The sequence below is a fragment of the Xiphophorus hellerii genome, chromosome 18 (genome assembly GCF_003331165.1).
Source record: "Xiphophorus hellerii strain 12219 chromosome 18, Xiphophorus_hellerii-4.1, whole genome shotgun sequence".
In the NCBI taxonomy this organism is placed as follows: Eukaryota; Metazoa; Chordata; class Actinopteri; order Cyprinodontiformes; family Poeciliidae; genus Xiphophorus; species Xiphophorus hellerii.
The window spans coordinates 7,199,254-7,216,925 of record NC_045689.1 but is presented as its reverse complement, the minus strand read 5'-3'; the positions used below and the strand labels follow the sequence as shown (position 1 = coordinate 7,216,925).

Below are 17,672 nucleotides of genomic sequence, written 5' to 3'. Positions count from 1 at the left end.
TATTGGCTGACGTTTGCAAAGGAGACAATCAAGGACCGAAATGATTCATTTTCCCTGGTGCTAGTTGACTAGAAACTCAAAAGTGAAGAGGAGGAAGACTGTTAGTGTTAGCTTGTATTGTAGCGCCAAGACAATTTCTGCTGTGCATATCAGTGCAAATTATGATATATTTCAAGTTTGAACTATTAAAATAGGCAGTTTTAGAATGGGTTTCAGCTATCTGTAGGCTAACCCAAAACAGAGTGAGAACGCTTGAGTTAACCTAGCACTTCATAATGCAGCTCTATAAAGACATGCCGAATTTGGACAGAAGTAGAAAAAAATATATGATGATAATTTTAATGAAAAACACAAACATTTTTGTGCATCTTTGAAGATGCACAGCTCACATTGGGAATTGAACAACATCCAGGAGTGACAGTCCAGTGGACAGAAAACAAAATGTTGCTGTTAAGACATACTTAAAGTTTGATGCTGCTTGTCTGCTGTCTCAGACTGCTCCCATGTAACATTTGTATGTCAGATTATAAATGACATCCTGAAGAAAGCTACTAGTTGCATGGCAACTACGATTCAGTTCAGTTCTGCCACAAATGCGAGCACTGTAAGCTAAAGTTATTGATTTTAGTGGACAACTCAGCACTTTCACTCAGAGGTCAGTTGGAAAAGCCATCATAGAAAAACTGCTGTGTGGCTGGGGGAGCAGGAGGTTTTGGAAAAATAAAAAATGAATGAACTTTTATTTTTGTTAAGCCTCGGGGGAGAAATAAATCGATCTGCCTTATCTGCTCAGAGAATTTAATAGTAAATGTCTGCTGGAGACTTACAGCCCCTAAAGTTCAGGGGTGAAAAATACAAACTAGAGGCTGAGCTTCAAAAATTTCACTGGTATGTTGTATTACAGGAGACCTATGATATTATGCATGAATTTACTAACTGCAGTGAGGCAGTTCAATTAGGAAAAGTTTTTCAATGGGGGTCTTAATAAGCAATCACATCTTTGGGAATCACTGGATTAAATAAAAAGTACATGACTTGAATTTGAAGAACAGCTTATTTACCTCAATATATTCAAAGTACTTGGAGCAATTGCACTGGGGTTTCATAAACTAGCCCATCTTGCTGGCTGTTATAAAAGCAAGCAATTACTGACACAGATCATAAAACCCTTCTATGCTGTGGCAGTCAAATTAGGTTTGAGCTTTAATCATCACAGCCACAATCATTTTAGTCTGAAAGACGAAAATGTGGATGGTAAAAGCTTAAACTCCTTCTTTGAAATTCTGAATAAAAAATTTTAAAAAACTCAAGGGTGGCTGGAAAGATCTACTGCCATGCAAAAAAAAAAACAACAACCAGAATGTAAGCAAAAAAGGGTAAAAAAAATACCTTAATAATGAATTTGATGGATAATCCAAGCCGGCGAATAGTATTTATGAAAAAGTGTAAACAGCTGTCCCTGTCTCAACACGAGGCAAATAAATGAGCATCTAAATGTTACACAGCTCATTTTCAGGCAAGTTGCATTTCTCAAGCACAGCCTTCAACACACAAATATGACCCTTGACCAAAGTGAGGAGGAGGAAAAGATCTAGACAGATGAAGGCTCTGGTATTGGTTGAAATGCAGCATGTGTTGCTCCTAACGTAGCAGCACTCTTTAAAAAAAAAAGGGAGAAAAAAACAAAAAAACCAAACTTGTGTCTGCGCTTTACCATCTGGGCATTTCCGTCTGCCAATACAGTCTGTCTTATATTTAAATTGAGATCAGTTCATTCATACATTCACCTCACAAACCTACTTTATACACTCACATACTGTATGTACATTTGGAGTCAAGAATTAACACGGTAACCAAAATGATATATTTTTAGATGGTGAGGAAAAAAAGGAATACATACATTGGCACTAAAAAGAATTGCTTACTTGTTACTACAGTTCTTCTAACAATACAAAAACATCCAGAGATTTTAAGGTTTATGCTACTGAATAAATATTAGCATTTGTTAGTCAGTCAGTCAACTACAGAAGTTCTAAGAGCAGGGGTCCTCAGATCCAGTCTTCGAGGTTTGGTGTCCTGCAACTTTTAGATGCATCTCTGTTATGTCACACCTGAGAGAAATAATGAAATCATTCTCAGGACTCTGGAGAACTTGACTGCGTACTCTGGAGGTGATTTAGCCACTTTATTTAGGTGTGTTGCACTGTGGACACATCTAAAAGTTGCAGGATAGCGACCAACTAGGTCTGAATTTGAAGACCGCTGTTCTAGTTCTAGAGTACTCTTGTGGTGTTCTTGGTTCCCTACTTGTTTCTATTTTAATACTTAAAAGGTTTTGTGCACATTTGAAATGAAAATGCAGCTAAAGACCCAGGACTTCTGGATTAATGTTTGGACTGATGAGTCTAAAGCTAATTTATTTGGACACCAGACGACATACTTTGGATCATCAAATTAAATCAATGCGCTTCAGGAAAAATATCTTATACCACCAGTACTGAACAGAGATTAATATGTCATGGTTTGGAAAAACTTTGCAATAGTAAGACCTGTAATTTTGTCATTTTCTTGTTTGTGTTTCACTAAAATCACTTTTGTCTCAGTACATAGAACTGTGAAGTTTTGAAAGCTTTATCAATTCATGTTGTCCTTCCAACCCTAACCCTTATTATGTAATTTTTGAAACAGTCTAACACATTTTCCAAGGCTTGTTGAAGGTCTTTTCTTTTCTAACATCACTTAATCCAGTCATTTTCACCTCACTATTTGACATCTTCTTACAATAGTACTTTACTTTTCTTTATATTTCCACTCTTATTCACCAATTAGCAATAAGCATGGTTAAAATATAGTGGTGCAAGCTCGAAAATAGAAAAAGGAAATTTTATAAGATCCCTTCTAAGCATAGCAGATATTAGAGCCTAGAAAAACAAAGAAAACCATGTACTTTTCTTTTAACTTACAGGTCAGTGGCTGAAAGTAGTGCGTTTCCAGTAAGTTACCAATAAGGCTGTTACGGTCACTGCTCCAAGGAAAACACTGAGTGCACCAGCAACGGCTTTTCCTCTGGGCTCAGTAGCCCTGCTCTTTTGTTATGTGCTGCCTTAGCGCATGATGATGCTTTGGAGGTGGGCCAAGGGGGTTTACTGGATGGAAAAAATGTGCTTTTGGCTCTCATTTACCACTGAGACACCACATTTAAGGGCATGCACCCAGTTAGCAGCGTAACTATACAGCATCAGACAGAGCCTGTGGGAACTGCATCCACAATCTAAATCGTACTGCATACCTTTTTGTGTTTATTCACCTCTGGAGCCAAGATGGTGCAATTTCACTTCGATAGGGGAGAATACTGGGAGCATACTAAGTGCTTCATCAAAATAAAGTCAGTTTGACGATGTAAGCCTGAAAAAGTAGAACTTTATTTCTGTGTATCAGACTATTGATTGAATTTTACATTTCAGGCAGTAAGAACATAATAAAATTCTAAAACAAATGCACACAGTTTCAAAATATTACTTTCATAAAACTTCTAGATTTTAATCATTGATTTAAAATAAAAAAAAATACCATTAAAACTGCACATGAGAACAGTTTCTTGACTCTGTGTATTTTGACTGATCTCGTAAATGCAGCATGTCAGATGCTTCACTGCATACAGAAGCAAAAATCACAGAGTATCACAACATTAATAAATGTCAAATGCATCTGGACTTTTGGACTTAATAACTAAGCCAGCAAGATTTTTTCAGAATATTTTTGTCTTCATTATAAGCTGGAGAAAGAAAAAAAAAAAACAGGAGTAGTCCTCTGCCTCCAGCTAGCTACCGGCTACTGCAAAGAAAGCTAAATTGCACCCAGATGGCTATACAGTAGTATTGTCTGGCTGATACACCACTAAAACAAACGGCAAATAAAACTACACATCTAAAGACCACAGCTGTTTTACTCCTTCTAAATATTTCCAATAATGAAAACAAAATCTTTTGCTCATATCTCTTTTTGTAGTCTTATGGTTATTTCACATGAATAACAAACACCAACTTAAAAAAAGAAAAAATTAATTGTTAATAATTAAAAGATTTTAAAAAATACTTTTACCGTATAAAATTATTATTGTCCTGCCTGAGCCACCATATAAATGAGTGTTTTTTTATGATAATGTTTCATACTGAATGAAGGGCAGCTTTAAAGTTCTACAGTTTTTTTTTTTTTTACTCAACTTTGCCATCAAGGAACAATTTAACGTGCATTTGATTTATTAACCACAGGACCGTTGGGTATTAATAATTCATAACATCTTATTCGCTCACTGTAAGCTAGAATCAAGATATTTATGGTTCTTCAAATAAACAAAATCCGTTTAAATTGATTTGGAATATTTTTCATATTCATGCACTCACTACATATTGTTTCTCTATTTATTTTTGCAAAGATTTGAAAAGCAGATATAGAAGGCGGTTTCCTAATGACCTTGCAAATCTCCTGACTCGAGTTAAGCAGAAGAAAAGCCTTTTAAATCCTAGAGATTGTGCTTTGTAATAAAGGAGAGGACAATGTGAGCATGGGGCTTAAACAGGTGTTAATTATGTCAATGAAAGGACACTACTGAGTCTTCAAAGTAAAAGCCATTTCAGTATTGATTCATTTAGATGTTTGCCATTTGTACTACTTTGTATGTTTTCATGTAAAAGCATAACCATGAATTATTATGTTATTATGTATTTTATTAGCAGTTTTTACAGGTTGAATTAAGTCTTCAGAAAAAGATAATGATGAAGATGTTGTATGCTGATAACTAAAATGAGGTTTAAGGATACAGATTTAAATTCATGACCTGCAGCAGATTAGATTCCATGCAGATGATAACAAAAGGATATTATCAATCATTGCAGACTTGAAGCTTGATTTGGATTAAAATATTTTAAGATTTTCAACACATTTTAAACTAGAAAGCTGTTATAATATAGGTAAATGCAATAAATTTCTGAAAAACGTTGAACGGAGCAGCCATTTGCGGGTTCCTTGACACCTGCTTATACAAAGCTCCACCTATTTACTCAAAGCTCCGCCTTAAAGCTTCAGTCCCCAGCCGAGTTCCCGCCTCTCAAAACCCTCTTTTCCTGTGTTTCCCCCACTCAGTTCCTCCAGACTAGCGGCAGCAGCAATTAGTAAACACCTTGGTGGAACTGCATGTCTGCTGAGCACCTAACCTAAAGCATTTTCATATGAACTGAAGGAAACATCTTTACTTGATAGTGCAGTAAAATGGCACTCTGAAAAAAAAACATAATACCCCACTTTTATAGACAACATTTTACATTGTTACACCTGCTGGAGGGATTTTAAAAAAATACTCACAATGCAAACTGTAGTAGAGCCTCTCGACTGAGGATGATTCCATAGCTGTTCTCAACTAGACACTGATACTTCCCATAGTCAGTGATCTCGCTTGCATTCGTTATAATAAGATCTCCATCAATGAAGCTGTAGCGGAAGTCTGTCTTTGAATCTACTTCTGTCCCATTAATGTACCAACTGAAAAACAAACAGGGAACGTTAATATGTTTGCAATGAAATGCATACTAATGAGGTGTGAAATCAGAAGCAGAGACAAAAAAGAAGCACACACCTGTATGTGGGCAGTGGATTCCCCCGCGCCTCACAGTGCATCAACACTTTCTTTTCATCAGAATCCAATGGAAAATTAACATCTTCTGGCTCCTGGATGAACACAGGCCCAAACTCTTCACTTTCTGTGAAGATGAATAAAAAAAGAAGAAAACAGAAAGAGATGACGATAATTGCGCGGTTCACACCAGGAGTGCCAATCAGTTTTACAGTCCAATTACCTCACAATTACGAACAGAAAGGAAAGATGTACAACACCATGCTGCGACTGAATTGGAAACAGCTAAATGGCATCAGGATGCAGGCAGCATATGTTTTTCAGACTATTAGAAAGACACAAGGAAACAAGCCTGAAAAAAGCCCAAATGAGAGATAACAAATTACATATACTGTATGTGTGAAGTGAGCATCTGAAACCTTCCTGTTAATGCTGTATGATTAACTGACAATGAGAACTATAATACCACCTTTTTTTTCTGGTTCATGTAAGCTACTGCCAAATTACATTTACACCTTTAGACCCAGTGCAGTTTGCCTAAAAGCCTAAGTGAGATAAGTGAGGATTGAGCTTCGTAGAAATAGATCGGGAGAGCAGAACACAAAGTGAACATCAGTCATCTCCCTGGCTTCATTCCCACCTTGGCTGGACTTTTTAATTTTATGTTCCAACATTGATGGAGAAAATATTTAAAAAGTAAAGAAGTGCCATGTAGAAATGAGACTGCCATGTATCATTTCTTCCCGAAACTCGTCTTCCATGTTGTTATGAGTTTCCAAGTATTACAGGATTTTAAAAGGTCCCGGTCTCAGTGCTGTGAACATCTTTCATCGTAACCCTTTCAAAGTGCGAAATCACTTCGTTTGCAAATGCTAGAAGAAAGAGTCAAAATGTTATGACATCAGTTTGGCTGTATGAAGCATAGAGAAGTCCCCCAGATTTACGGGCGTAACAGAAACAAAAGTCAAGGGATCTGGCTAAGAAATGTATGTCCAAAAATAAAAGCTATTAATTAAATTTAAAAATGTTAAAATCTATGTAATTCATTAATCAAAATTAACAAGTTGAAGTCCTGGCCTGTTTTCCCTCCCCAAGTTAAACATAAAATGTAATATATAACAATAGTATAAAATATTTAGTGCATTGTTTTAGTAACCATAAAAAGAAATACTGTTTTTCTGTTGTGAATATCATGCTATGTGCTCTAGTTAAATATTTCAGTATTAGTTTTGTGGCTCTCATGAGTGAACACATTTTCTTTGAAAAGATTGGAAAAAAGAAGTTATTCCATTTGTTTAATAACATTTTTTATCAGTTTTAATATAGATCAAATACAAAAATTTAATTATTAATTTAGGCAGTTTTCTGTTTTTGTCATCCATTAAAATCTGTATTACAGTTGATAAAAATGTTAATCAAATAATTGAATACTCAAAAGGCATCTAAAGCAAGAATATACTGTTCAAATTATATAATCTCCAGCATATTTATGTAGGTCTAGGTTGGAGTGTCTGACAGATCCTGTTAGAAATCACTACTACTTCTCCAGTTTATTCTGCTCTGTTGAGCCTTCAGCTTCGACTGAATCATAGACTAGACAGCTTTTCACATATGTTGTTCTGTGTTTTGCTTTTCTGAATTTTAAAATGTACAAAAGGCCGATGAATCTTGCATTTTTCAGAAGAATCTTTTTCCTGCAAAGTAAAGAATTTATAAAGACATTAAGTCCAGCAGACAAACTGTCTCTGTGTGAAGATTTATCTGAGTAATACACGTCCCTTTCTGTTGAAACATAGCATTCGCTGCCTTTGAGGTTGATCTGGAGGACTCTCAACGTAAACATCAAAGCCACTCAATCTTGCCTTCTGCTACCATTTAGAAAGGATCTGATGTCAGGATTAGAGTCAAGGCTTCCCTCTCACTGTGTATACAATTGCACCAGGCATTTGTCACCATTTCATTGCTCTGCAGGGAAATGAAAAGCTTTTCAAGTAATATCCCAATCATTGGAGGAAAATTCATCAGTATTAAGTTGCAAAGCATGCTGTGTTACAACCCACAGTCTGACGCACTGGTGGTGTTAAAAAGAAATGAAAAAGCTGACTTCTCTGCTTTCACACCATTTCCACTGAGCTTAACTGTCTTCTAAGTAAAACAGACTCAACAGTATTGATTTGTTGCATCTATCCAACTTAGCTCTGAGTGGCTTGTGCAGCTTGACAATAAGTGTTATTACAAACAAAATCATATGGATTAAACAGTTATAATACACTTAAAACAGAATAATTGCTCGTGAGTTATGCTGCGTGTCTCCACTGTTAAGTGCTGCCCCACAAAAAGAATAAAGAATAATATACTGACAACAACTCTATCGATGCTTGGTCAATAAACGAGTCCAAGGAAACATGAGACATTCAAATACAGATGTAGCTACTAAGAGACTGGTCCTACATACAACAAAAAGGGCCACAATTTAACAAATGTATAAAGCATTTCTTTGTTATGTTGCTAATCATTTGAAACTGGTGACTGCGCTGTGCAGTCTTAACATTAGGAGACAAAGATAACTTGAATTAGTTCCAAGTGCATTGCAGCAAATACAAAAATTAGGTGAGTAAATACTGAGAAAATCACATACGAATTTCATATTTATCCTCTATTTTTCTGACTTTCAGGTGATTGGTTAGTTAGTTGGTTGTGGTTGTTGAGCTCCGAAAGGTATTTTGTAATAAACCTTACTTTAAAACATTCATTCAGTGCTGTCAACCAATTAAGAACAAATTTCAGAGTTAATACAGAGCTTTGCAGCAAGAGCAACAAAGGACATATTTAGATTAAAGCATGTTCATGTGTTACAGCCCAGAGTTAAAGGGTCAATACTTGAAATTTGCTGCTCATAATCGTACAAAACATTGACAGAGGGGGATTAAATTCAAATGCCTGCCGCACTTTTCAGATGTGTTTTCTGTATTTTGAAAAACTGTGTGTCATTATCCCAAAACTTCTGAATTGAACACTTGTTTGTTTTGGTGTAGCTCATAAAATCTCAATAGGAAACATTGAAGTTTGTAAGAAAATACAAAAAAAAAAAAAAGGGGGGGGAAACTTTTACATGGCACTGAAAATCAGAGCACAAAGAAATTCATATAAATTATATAACACTCCTATGTCGAGGTTACCTGCTGTGTGAAGGGAAACCACAACTTTCTCTTGGGCAAAGATATCATTTCTATCTTGACAAGAACACAAAAGGAGTTGAATACAGGCATGAGCCTACTTCAATTTCACAAAGGTCACGACCTGGTCAGCGCAGGCGATGCACTGTGATAATAGATGGGCAAGATACATTTCAAGATCAAATCCAGACAGACAAGACATGCGTGAAACCTGAGGGCAGAGAGTTGGCAGAGTGCTGAGAAAGAGTCTATTCACAGGAAATCAAGTTTCTAGGAGTTCAGTCAAACTCCTGGGCTACATCTCTGGTTTTTGTTTGCTGCAGGACCTAAGACAATTGAAATAATAAAAAAATTCAGAATCTTGACTGACATTTAGTAAGACCTGAAAATCTAATACTGGACAAAAGGTAGTAAATAACATTCTTGAGGTGAAAGGGTTAGTTTTAAGAGCTACTGTAAATAGGCAAGTGAGCTTTTTTTGAATATATGGCAAAATTTGTGTGTTCTGTCCGACTTCTCTTCTAGCTTTAATTATCTCAACAAGAAAACATCACAGTGTGTGTTTTCAGATTCATCTTTTGTGAAAGTTACGGAAAAAAATGCATAAGGAAACTTTAAAAAAAAAAAAAAAAAAACTGTTTTAGTGCACTTATAGTGCACAATTTTTCTTTTTTTGCGATAAAGAAGAATTTTACACAAATAGAAAACAGAACTTGTACATTTAGTTGCAGATGAAGCCAAATAAAGCATGAGCTTCACTGCAACATTAATTTCACCTTCACTGCTGAGGTCCTCCTGAGAGCCAGGCAGGCTGAGGGCTGACAGAGGGTGACTGGAGAAAACAGGCCAGTCAGGAGTCACCAGCCCACCACTGTGCTGCTGTCGAGGTCTGCTGCGCGAGTTGAGCACTGACGAAGGGCTGTCTTGTCTCATTCGTAACACTGCTGCGTATGACATCGGCCGCGCCGCAACAGCTCTCGCAAACTCTGGGGGAAGAAAAAAAAAAGAAGCGATAAAACATGAACAGTCCAGAGTTATATTTCTTGGTACGTTTCAGTGGGATTAAGAAGAAAAGAAATGGATATATTAGGTAGTTTAAGAATGAGTAGCAATGCAAGACTACACACCGGTGAGTAGTGCAATGTAACCATTTTGATTCACAACCTTTTTTTGCTATGAAACCATCTAACTACTGTGCAATAAAATACATTTTAAAATGCAGGAACTGAAAAAAAAAACAGAAAGCTTAATAAAATGTAACCCACTTCAGATAGAGCTGGAAATTAAACAAATGGAAAAATGTCCTACAGTGAAGGAACTGCAAGGGAAGTTCCTGAAATAAAACACAAGATTATATTTGAAGCCTAGAGGAAGACTTAAAAACACTTTTCTGACAGGTATGGAAAGCATATTGTTGAGAAGTATGATTCTGAAACCTCTAGCTCTTTATTAAAGTTGGTACTTTCTGGTGCTCAATCAAATCCTATACTTGTCTTCTGGCCTGTTGTGGAAGATTACAGTTTTCATATTTTGAACTGGTTACAAGAAAAAAATTAAAATTCAACTATTTTTACAAAATGTCTTTACTACAGTCTTAATAATATGTGTTTTATTGAAAATATGTGGTGTATCAACTGTGATACTCCAAGTCAGTACAGTGTGGGTTTTTTATTATTTAACGTGTATAATCCATTCCTTTAGTGTAGGAAAAATTAATGAAATATGTTAATATGTTAATGAAAGCATAATGTATCAAAGTAATAAAATAATCCGATAAAATGTTATAATTTTAAAATACAGAATACTCCGACTATAGCATGAGGCTATAATGGTAAAAGTCAACTTAATATTTCAAAGAGCAACCAAGTGCAATTTGAGCTGATGTTGCATTTTGTTCTCATATTGCCCAGTTTGGCGTCGTATCTAAAACTGTATTTTAAGTGAGTAAATGTGTTGAAACTGGGCACATTTTGTGAAACATCAAATCATCTCACACCTATAAACGGTGTGGTTTATGATGCGCCTCTGTCATTTGTTTTATAGTGCAGATGTAGTGGGATGGCAGGCATAAAAGTTACAGCGTGCTACTTTAGGTAGCTTCTTGCTTCAACCTCCCCAGCTTTTTATCTTAGTCCATACTCAATGACCCTTCTTGGGATGAAAGTTTGATGCCTTATAAACTTTGAGTGCTAAGAAATGGTCAAAAATTATAATCCGTCAAATCAAGTCAAGTTTATTTGTATAGGACATTTCAGCAACAAAGCAGCTTAAAGTATTTTACATGTTAAAAACACAATAACCAATTACATTGAAAAGTATAAACAAGCACATTTCACCAAACGACAACATTAAATTCATTGAGAATAATTATCATTAAATATTCATGTAATGTTTTAGTCAATGAGCCTGTTGTTATTAATCAAAGACAATTCTAAACAAGTTGTCTTGCTTTAAAATAGCAATTACAAACTGCTTTCCTCAAGGGTCAGAGTCTTGCAACTTTTAGATGTGTACCTTGTCCTACACACTTGAATTAAATGGTTAAACCGCCTGCATGCAGTCAAGCTCCACATAGCTCTGCTAAAGAGCGAATACTGGAGCCAGGTGTGCTGAAGCAGAGAGGCATCTAAAAGATGCAGGACACCTGCCCTTGAGGAATGCGGTTTAAAAGGACTCAGTGTTTCAGCATCTTTGCAATTTTCTGGAAGTTTGTTCCAGATTAGTGGAGCATAAGAGCTGAATGATGATTCTGTGTTTGGTTATCATTCTGGGGGTGCAGAGTAGATCTGAACCACTGTAACACTCTCAAATGTGCAAAAATAGGATTTGCAAAGTGTAAATTAAAAAAGTTCTCCAATTATTCTGGCATTTAGCAAATGGAAAAAAAACACGGATAATCCTAACTCACCTAAAACAGAAGGAGTTCATTCTGATTTCACATCAAACAGTGCAAAAAAAAAATGCATGTGTCTTTTTATGAATGGATGTAAAACTGTGTGATGCTGCTTTGTAACTTCATCCAAAAATATCTGGCAGTCTGACTGGAGATCAACTTGTGGAAAGGGACTGCAGGGACATTAGTTACTGTACTTAAAGCCACATATTTTCATATGCTGTTGAAATGCAAATAAGAGCAGTATGAACTGTTTTCATGTTTTATTCTATTTTATCAAGGACGTCACACGAGCCATGATAACAAAGCAACAGTTGTTTCGGACAATGGTTTTCTAGCCAAAAAAAGGTTTTCTAGCCTAGTTTGCTCATTTGCAAACATGACAGATAGACAATAGCGCAATGGGAGGTATTTGATAAATGGCCTGTACTGTATAATGCTTTATCAAGTCCCGAGGACCACAAAGCGTTCACTCTACAAAACGAGCCCCTACCACTGTCGCCACTTTCATCGAAGGTGTTCCCTGAATGGTGTTTCCCTCACAAGTATTAGAAATGTCTGGGGGTTTCCAGTCTTCATACAAATGTTATTACAGATAAAAGAAAAAAAGAAAAACTTCTCATTTAGTTCTAATACAACCTGACATTGTTACCTATGCAATTTCTGTCTAGGTGCCATCTCATACATCCTCCAAATTCACTTTTCATGCCTTGCTGGTAAAGACATGAATTTTCTAAAAAGAAAAATTAATACACTCTATCGTCTTTCATTAAGGATTATTTTATTATATTCTGTTCCATATTCGTAACATTACAAAGTGAATAAGAAACCCCCCAAAAAAGGGGGATTATGATATGGTTATTCTTCGTTGCTTTCAAAGAGTTGTAATATTTCCTTTACTTTTGAAGAATTCAATAGTCTGCTTTTTTCCATGTAGGCTAATGAGACATTGTGCTGTGCTTTTATTAAGCTAAAAATATCAAAACTAAATGCTTTCCCCACAGATTTGTTAATATATAACTTTGGGAGTAACTGTACAAAACTGCTGTAGGTATAGAGAGCAAATAAAACATAGCAAGCCAGATAGCAGACGCAGTGCTCCTACTAAAATGCAAAAGACAAGAACCTTAAAGCACAGCAAGAGTCTAATCAGAGTTCTACAAAAGAGGGTGGGGGTGTTTTGCGCTACATGATAAAGTGCTATGGAAGAACTGAATAAAACAGAGAAATAATTATGTATCCTTAGGGACTTGTCAGCACAAAAACACTACTATCTAAAAATGGAGAGCAGGCAATTACTGTATAACATATTCTTGGGTACAGCAAGATATGGAACGCTGAAATTAAAAGCATTGTGAGTTTGAATATTGCAAAGCAAAGCAATTGGTAGTTGGATGTCATCTTGGCAGTCGGTTTATCATGTCATGAATCAGTTCAGCTGAGGTGTACACAGGCTCCCTGCTGCACATAAAACAATGAACCTATCATTACTGCAGAAAAGTTTGCTTTAACAGCCATGAGAAAGATAGATTTTTTTTAACAGAATATATACTGTAACTACCACACTTAGTTATTTTGCACCCAAACTCTAAAAAGTATAAATGTGTGTTCTTGTTGAATTTTTAATGGATAAGAAAAGCATGCATTGCTTAGAAAAATGAGTGAAAAGAAAATAAAACCTTCATGTAGAAGAATGAATTTTAAGTGAATTCACATTTTTTGTGTGACTAACTGTAGACTATTCTCTATTCTGGTTGTGGCTTGGTCTGTCACAAAAACTCTCAACACAATCCACTGAAATGTGTGCTTACAAGGTGATAAGTTTTAAAAAGTTTAATTGCTGTAAAACCTTTTCACTGAGTTGCATAACTAAAACACAAATGTTTGAATCTGGGGATGCAGAGTGGCAGAGCCATCAATGTTATGAATGCTAAAGTGACATCCTAGAAGTCATGAGTTGACAAGTCTCTTATTTTGGGACGAGCAAATATATTTATGTTGTATGTAGAACTCTGTCTTTTGTATGAATGTGCTTGTCTTTGGGGTCCAAGTGGCTGTCATATAAGGATGAGAAGAGGTTCGTATAGGCAGCTGAAATGAAGTGGGTTTTGTGAAAGACAGTCACGCCTCTGATTATTTTGTCATCTATGACATGTTCTCATTTCATTTTAAATTGTGCATGTATACTGGGATCAGTGTTGTGGAATTTACAGAGTTGCACTGTTATTGACCAGTAATGTAAAGTTTTGGTTATGTCAGAATCTAGTTTGATTCACCTATTTTTATTTTTTCAAATGGCCATCCAGATATGACTTTTTTTGTATATATTGTAAGTACTTAAACAAATACAAAGCATATCTGATGTGGTGTTATCAATTTCACTTTCAATTTAAAGGATCCAGATTGCCAGAGTGAGTGCCATGGTGTAATTCGATAATAAGTATTATTGGGTTATTGCTCCAGTATTTGAATCACAGTTGCATTATTTCATTAACAGTAACATACATGAATGTATCCCTGTCCTTTTTGTGCTTTTACAGGGACCTTTTTGTAAAACAAAACCTTTTTGTAGTGCAGGTTTAAAATAAACCTTTTTCTCTCTATTCTTTACACCATAAAGGTTTCCAGCCTCTGAATCCTGTTGTACTCTTTTTTTTCATTTAAATAAATTAATTCAACCCAGACAGTTTTTGCTCAAATTGCATTTCTGTATAGAAATAGCTCCTATTTGTTGCATCCATATATGTATGAATGACAGCTGTGATGTGACAGTTGCAGTGTGTTTGATCGAAGCTGAGTGATGACAAAGAAACAGCTTATTATACAGTAGCTTGACACAGTTTAAAGAAGACAGCTGCACTGTCTGTCAGGATCTGTGTTTTCTGTGTTCATTTAGAGTTTTTTGTGTCCTTAAGTCTCTTCGTTGTCCTGTCCTCCCCTTGATTGTTCCCAGGTGTGTCTCGTCTCTGTGATTACCCTCCCGTGTATTTAACTCCACCTGTGTTCCTTGTTCCTCGTCGGGTCCTCGTCATTGTTACGTCAATGTTAGCTTCTTCGTCGTTCTGTGTTTCCTTGTGCCTGCTGCTTGTTCCCGGACTTATTTATCATTAAACATCCCTTATTCATCTCATCTGGGTCTACAGCGTCTGCCTCACCACCACACCGCATGACAGAAGGACCCGACCTGACAGTACGGTGAGGCACGCTGGTTTTATTTTTCATCATGGACCCAGATGAGTTTAAGGAGCTGACGGAAACCATCAGGGAGTACGAGGAGGCAATGGCCAAGCCGTACGCTGCCATCCGACGCCTCGGTTTCGCCATCCGCTTGGGACACCTGCTGGACTACTGGGTTCCTCGCTTTCCGCACCCGGGGTTGGTGGAGTTGCAGAGGGAGGCAGAGTGGGAGCGTATAGCGGCTCTAGCCGTCATGGCTGGCGAACCTCTGCCTCCCAAACCGCACAGTTTCTCCGCCAGCCCAGATCCTGCTCCAGCTCCACCGGAGGCCGTTCCAGCCGGCGCTCCAGCCGGCGCACCGGAGGCCGTTCCAGCCGGCGTTCCAGCCGGCGCACCGGAGGCCGTTCCAGCCGGCGTTCCAGCCGGCGCACCGGAGGCCGTTCCAGCCGGCGTTCCAGCCGGCGCACCGCAGGCCGAATCAGCCGGTGTTCCAGCCGGCGCACCCCAGGCCGCCCGGAGACAGCGACGTGAGCCGCCGGTGGACCCGGCCCCTCGTCGCCTTCCGGAGCTGTCACCTCCGCTGCCGGTTCCCAGGCTCCGCTGCAGCTCGCCCCCGCAGCCGGTTCCCAGGCTTCGCTGCGGCTCGCCCCCGCAGCCGGCCCCGAGGCTCCGCTCCGGCTCACCTCCAGCCGGCGCACCCGAGGCCGAATCAGCCGGCGTTCCAGCCGGCGCACCCGAGGCCGAATCAGCCGGCGTTCCAGCCGGCGCACCCGAGGCCGAATCAGCCGGCGTTCCAGCCGGCGCACCCGAGGCCGAATCAGCCGGCGTTCCAGCCGGCGCACCCGAGGCCGAGTCAGCCGGCGTTCCAGCCGGCGTTCCTTCCGAGACTCCCAGTGTTCCTTCCGAGACTCCCAGTGTTCCTTCCGAGACCCAGACCCCCAGCGCTCCGACTCAGACTCCCTGTGTTCCTCCAGAGACTCCCTGTGTTCCTACCGAGACCCAGACCCTCTACGTTCCTTCCGAGACCCCGACTCCCGAGACCCTCTACGTTCCTTCCGAGACCCCGACTCCCGAGACCCTCTGCGTTCCTCCTGAGACCCTGACCTTCTGCGTTCCTCCTGAGACCCTGACCTTCTGCATTCCTCCTGAGACCCTGACCTTCTGCGTTCCTCCTGAGACCCTGACTTCCAGCGTTCCTCCTGAGACCCTGACCTCCTGCGTTCCTCCTGAGACCCTGACCTCCTGCGTTCCTCCTGAGACCCTGACCTCCTGCGTTCCTCCTGAGACCCTGACCTCCTGCGTTCCACCCGAGACCGAGACCCCCTGCGTTCCACCCGAGACCGAGACCCCCTGCGTTCCACCCGAGACCGAGACCCCCTGCGTTCCACCCGAGACCGAGACCCCCAGCGTTCCGACCGAGACCCCCTGTGCTCCACCAGAGACCCTGCCTCGGGGGGCTCGTCGTCGCCGTCTGTGGGCGGCCCCCGGGACTCATCGCCACCTCCAGCGCCGCGGACGGCCGCCGGACCGCCTCCGTGGTTCCCGCCTCCAGCGCCGCGGACGGCCGCCGGACCGCCTCCGTGGTTCCCGCCGCCGCGGACGACCGCCGGACCACCTCCGTGGTTCCTGCCTCCTTTGCCTCCGCCCACCCTGTGGGTAGTTTTTTGTTTGTTTTTGGACTCTTGGCCCTTCTTGTGTTTCCGCCCACGATGGTGGGTTGTTTTTTGTTTTTCTGGACTCTGGCCCCCCGTCCAGCGCCCCTCCGCCCACCCTTGTTGTGTTTTTGTTTTTTCTGGACTCTGGCCCCCCGTCCAGCGCCCCTCCGCCCACCCTTGTTGTGTTTTTTTTTTTTTGGGCGTCTGGTAGCCGCCCTTGAGGGGGGGGTACTGTCAGGATCTGTGTTTTCTGTGTTCATTTAGAGTTTTTTGTGTCCTTAAGTCTCTTCGTTGTCCTGTCCTCCCCTTGATTGTTCCCAGGTGTGTCTCGTCTCTGTGATTACCCTCCCGTGTATTTAACTCCACCTGTGTTCCTTGTTCCTCGTCGGGTCCTCGTCATTGTTACGTCAATGTTAGCTTCTTCGTCTTTCTGTGTTTCCTTGTGCCTGCTGCTTGTTCCCGGACTTATTTATCATTAAACATCCCTTATTCATCTCATCTGGGTCTACAGCGTCTGCCTCACCACCACACCGCATGACACTGTCTTCATTCAACCAAAGTTTAAAGATTCTCAACTACTTTTTTACTCACACAGAAGGAATATATGCATTAAAAATACATGAAAGCTTGTTGTGTTATTACACTGACATGTACGGTACTTTGCAAACGTATTCTAACTGAACTTAGAACTTTTTTATAATCTTGTCATGCACAACCTCAAACAGCCAGATCTTTGAGACGTAGCACACCAACACAAAATAAAACATAATTGTGAAGCAAGCAGACAAATACAACTTTTTTGTGCAATTAATTAAAAATCCAAAAACTACAGCATTTATTTGTATTTAATCCTCCAGTCAATAACTTGTAAAATCATTACAATCATTTTAAAATTATGTCACTAAATCTTAAGCAAGCAAAATATCAACACACTGATACTTTTGCAAGGCACTATTCTTAATGTTGCCATAATAATTTAGAAATGCTGTTGTAGTTTTGCTTTTTGTATTTAAATATTGCATTAAAAGAAATAAAACTGTTCATCTCCTGATTCTTCTGCCAAAGCCATGAGGAATATCACAAAGGAGCTTCAGCTCAGAGTGTCATTCCCTTTCAGCTGTTGAAAATTTAGCATTCACAGA

General features: G+C 39.4%; 1 protein-coding gene across 1 annotated transcript in view; it reads right to left on the bottom strand.

Annotated features, from left to right (window-relative positions):
• The window catches only part of cntn5 (contactin 5), a 152,357-nt gene that overhangs the window by 79,300 nt on the left and 55,385 nt on the right, over positions 1–17,672 (bottom strand). The window contains 3 exon segments of the mRNA XM_032545882.1: positions 5,363–5,538; positions 5,633–5,756; positions 9,582–9,791. Of these exon segments, the coding sequence (XP_032401773.1) occupies positions 5,363–5,538; positions 5,633–5,756; positions 9,582–9,791 (510 nt within the window).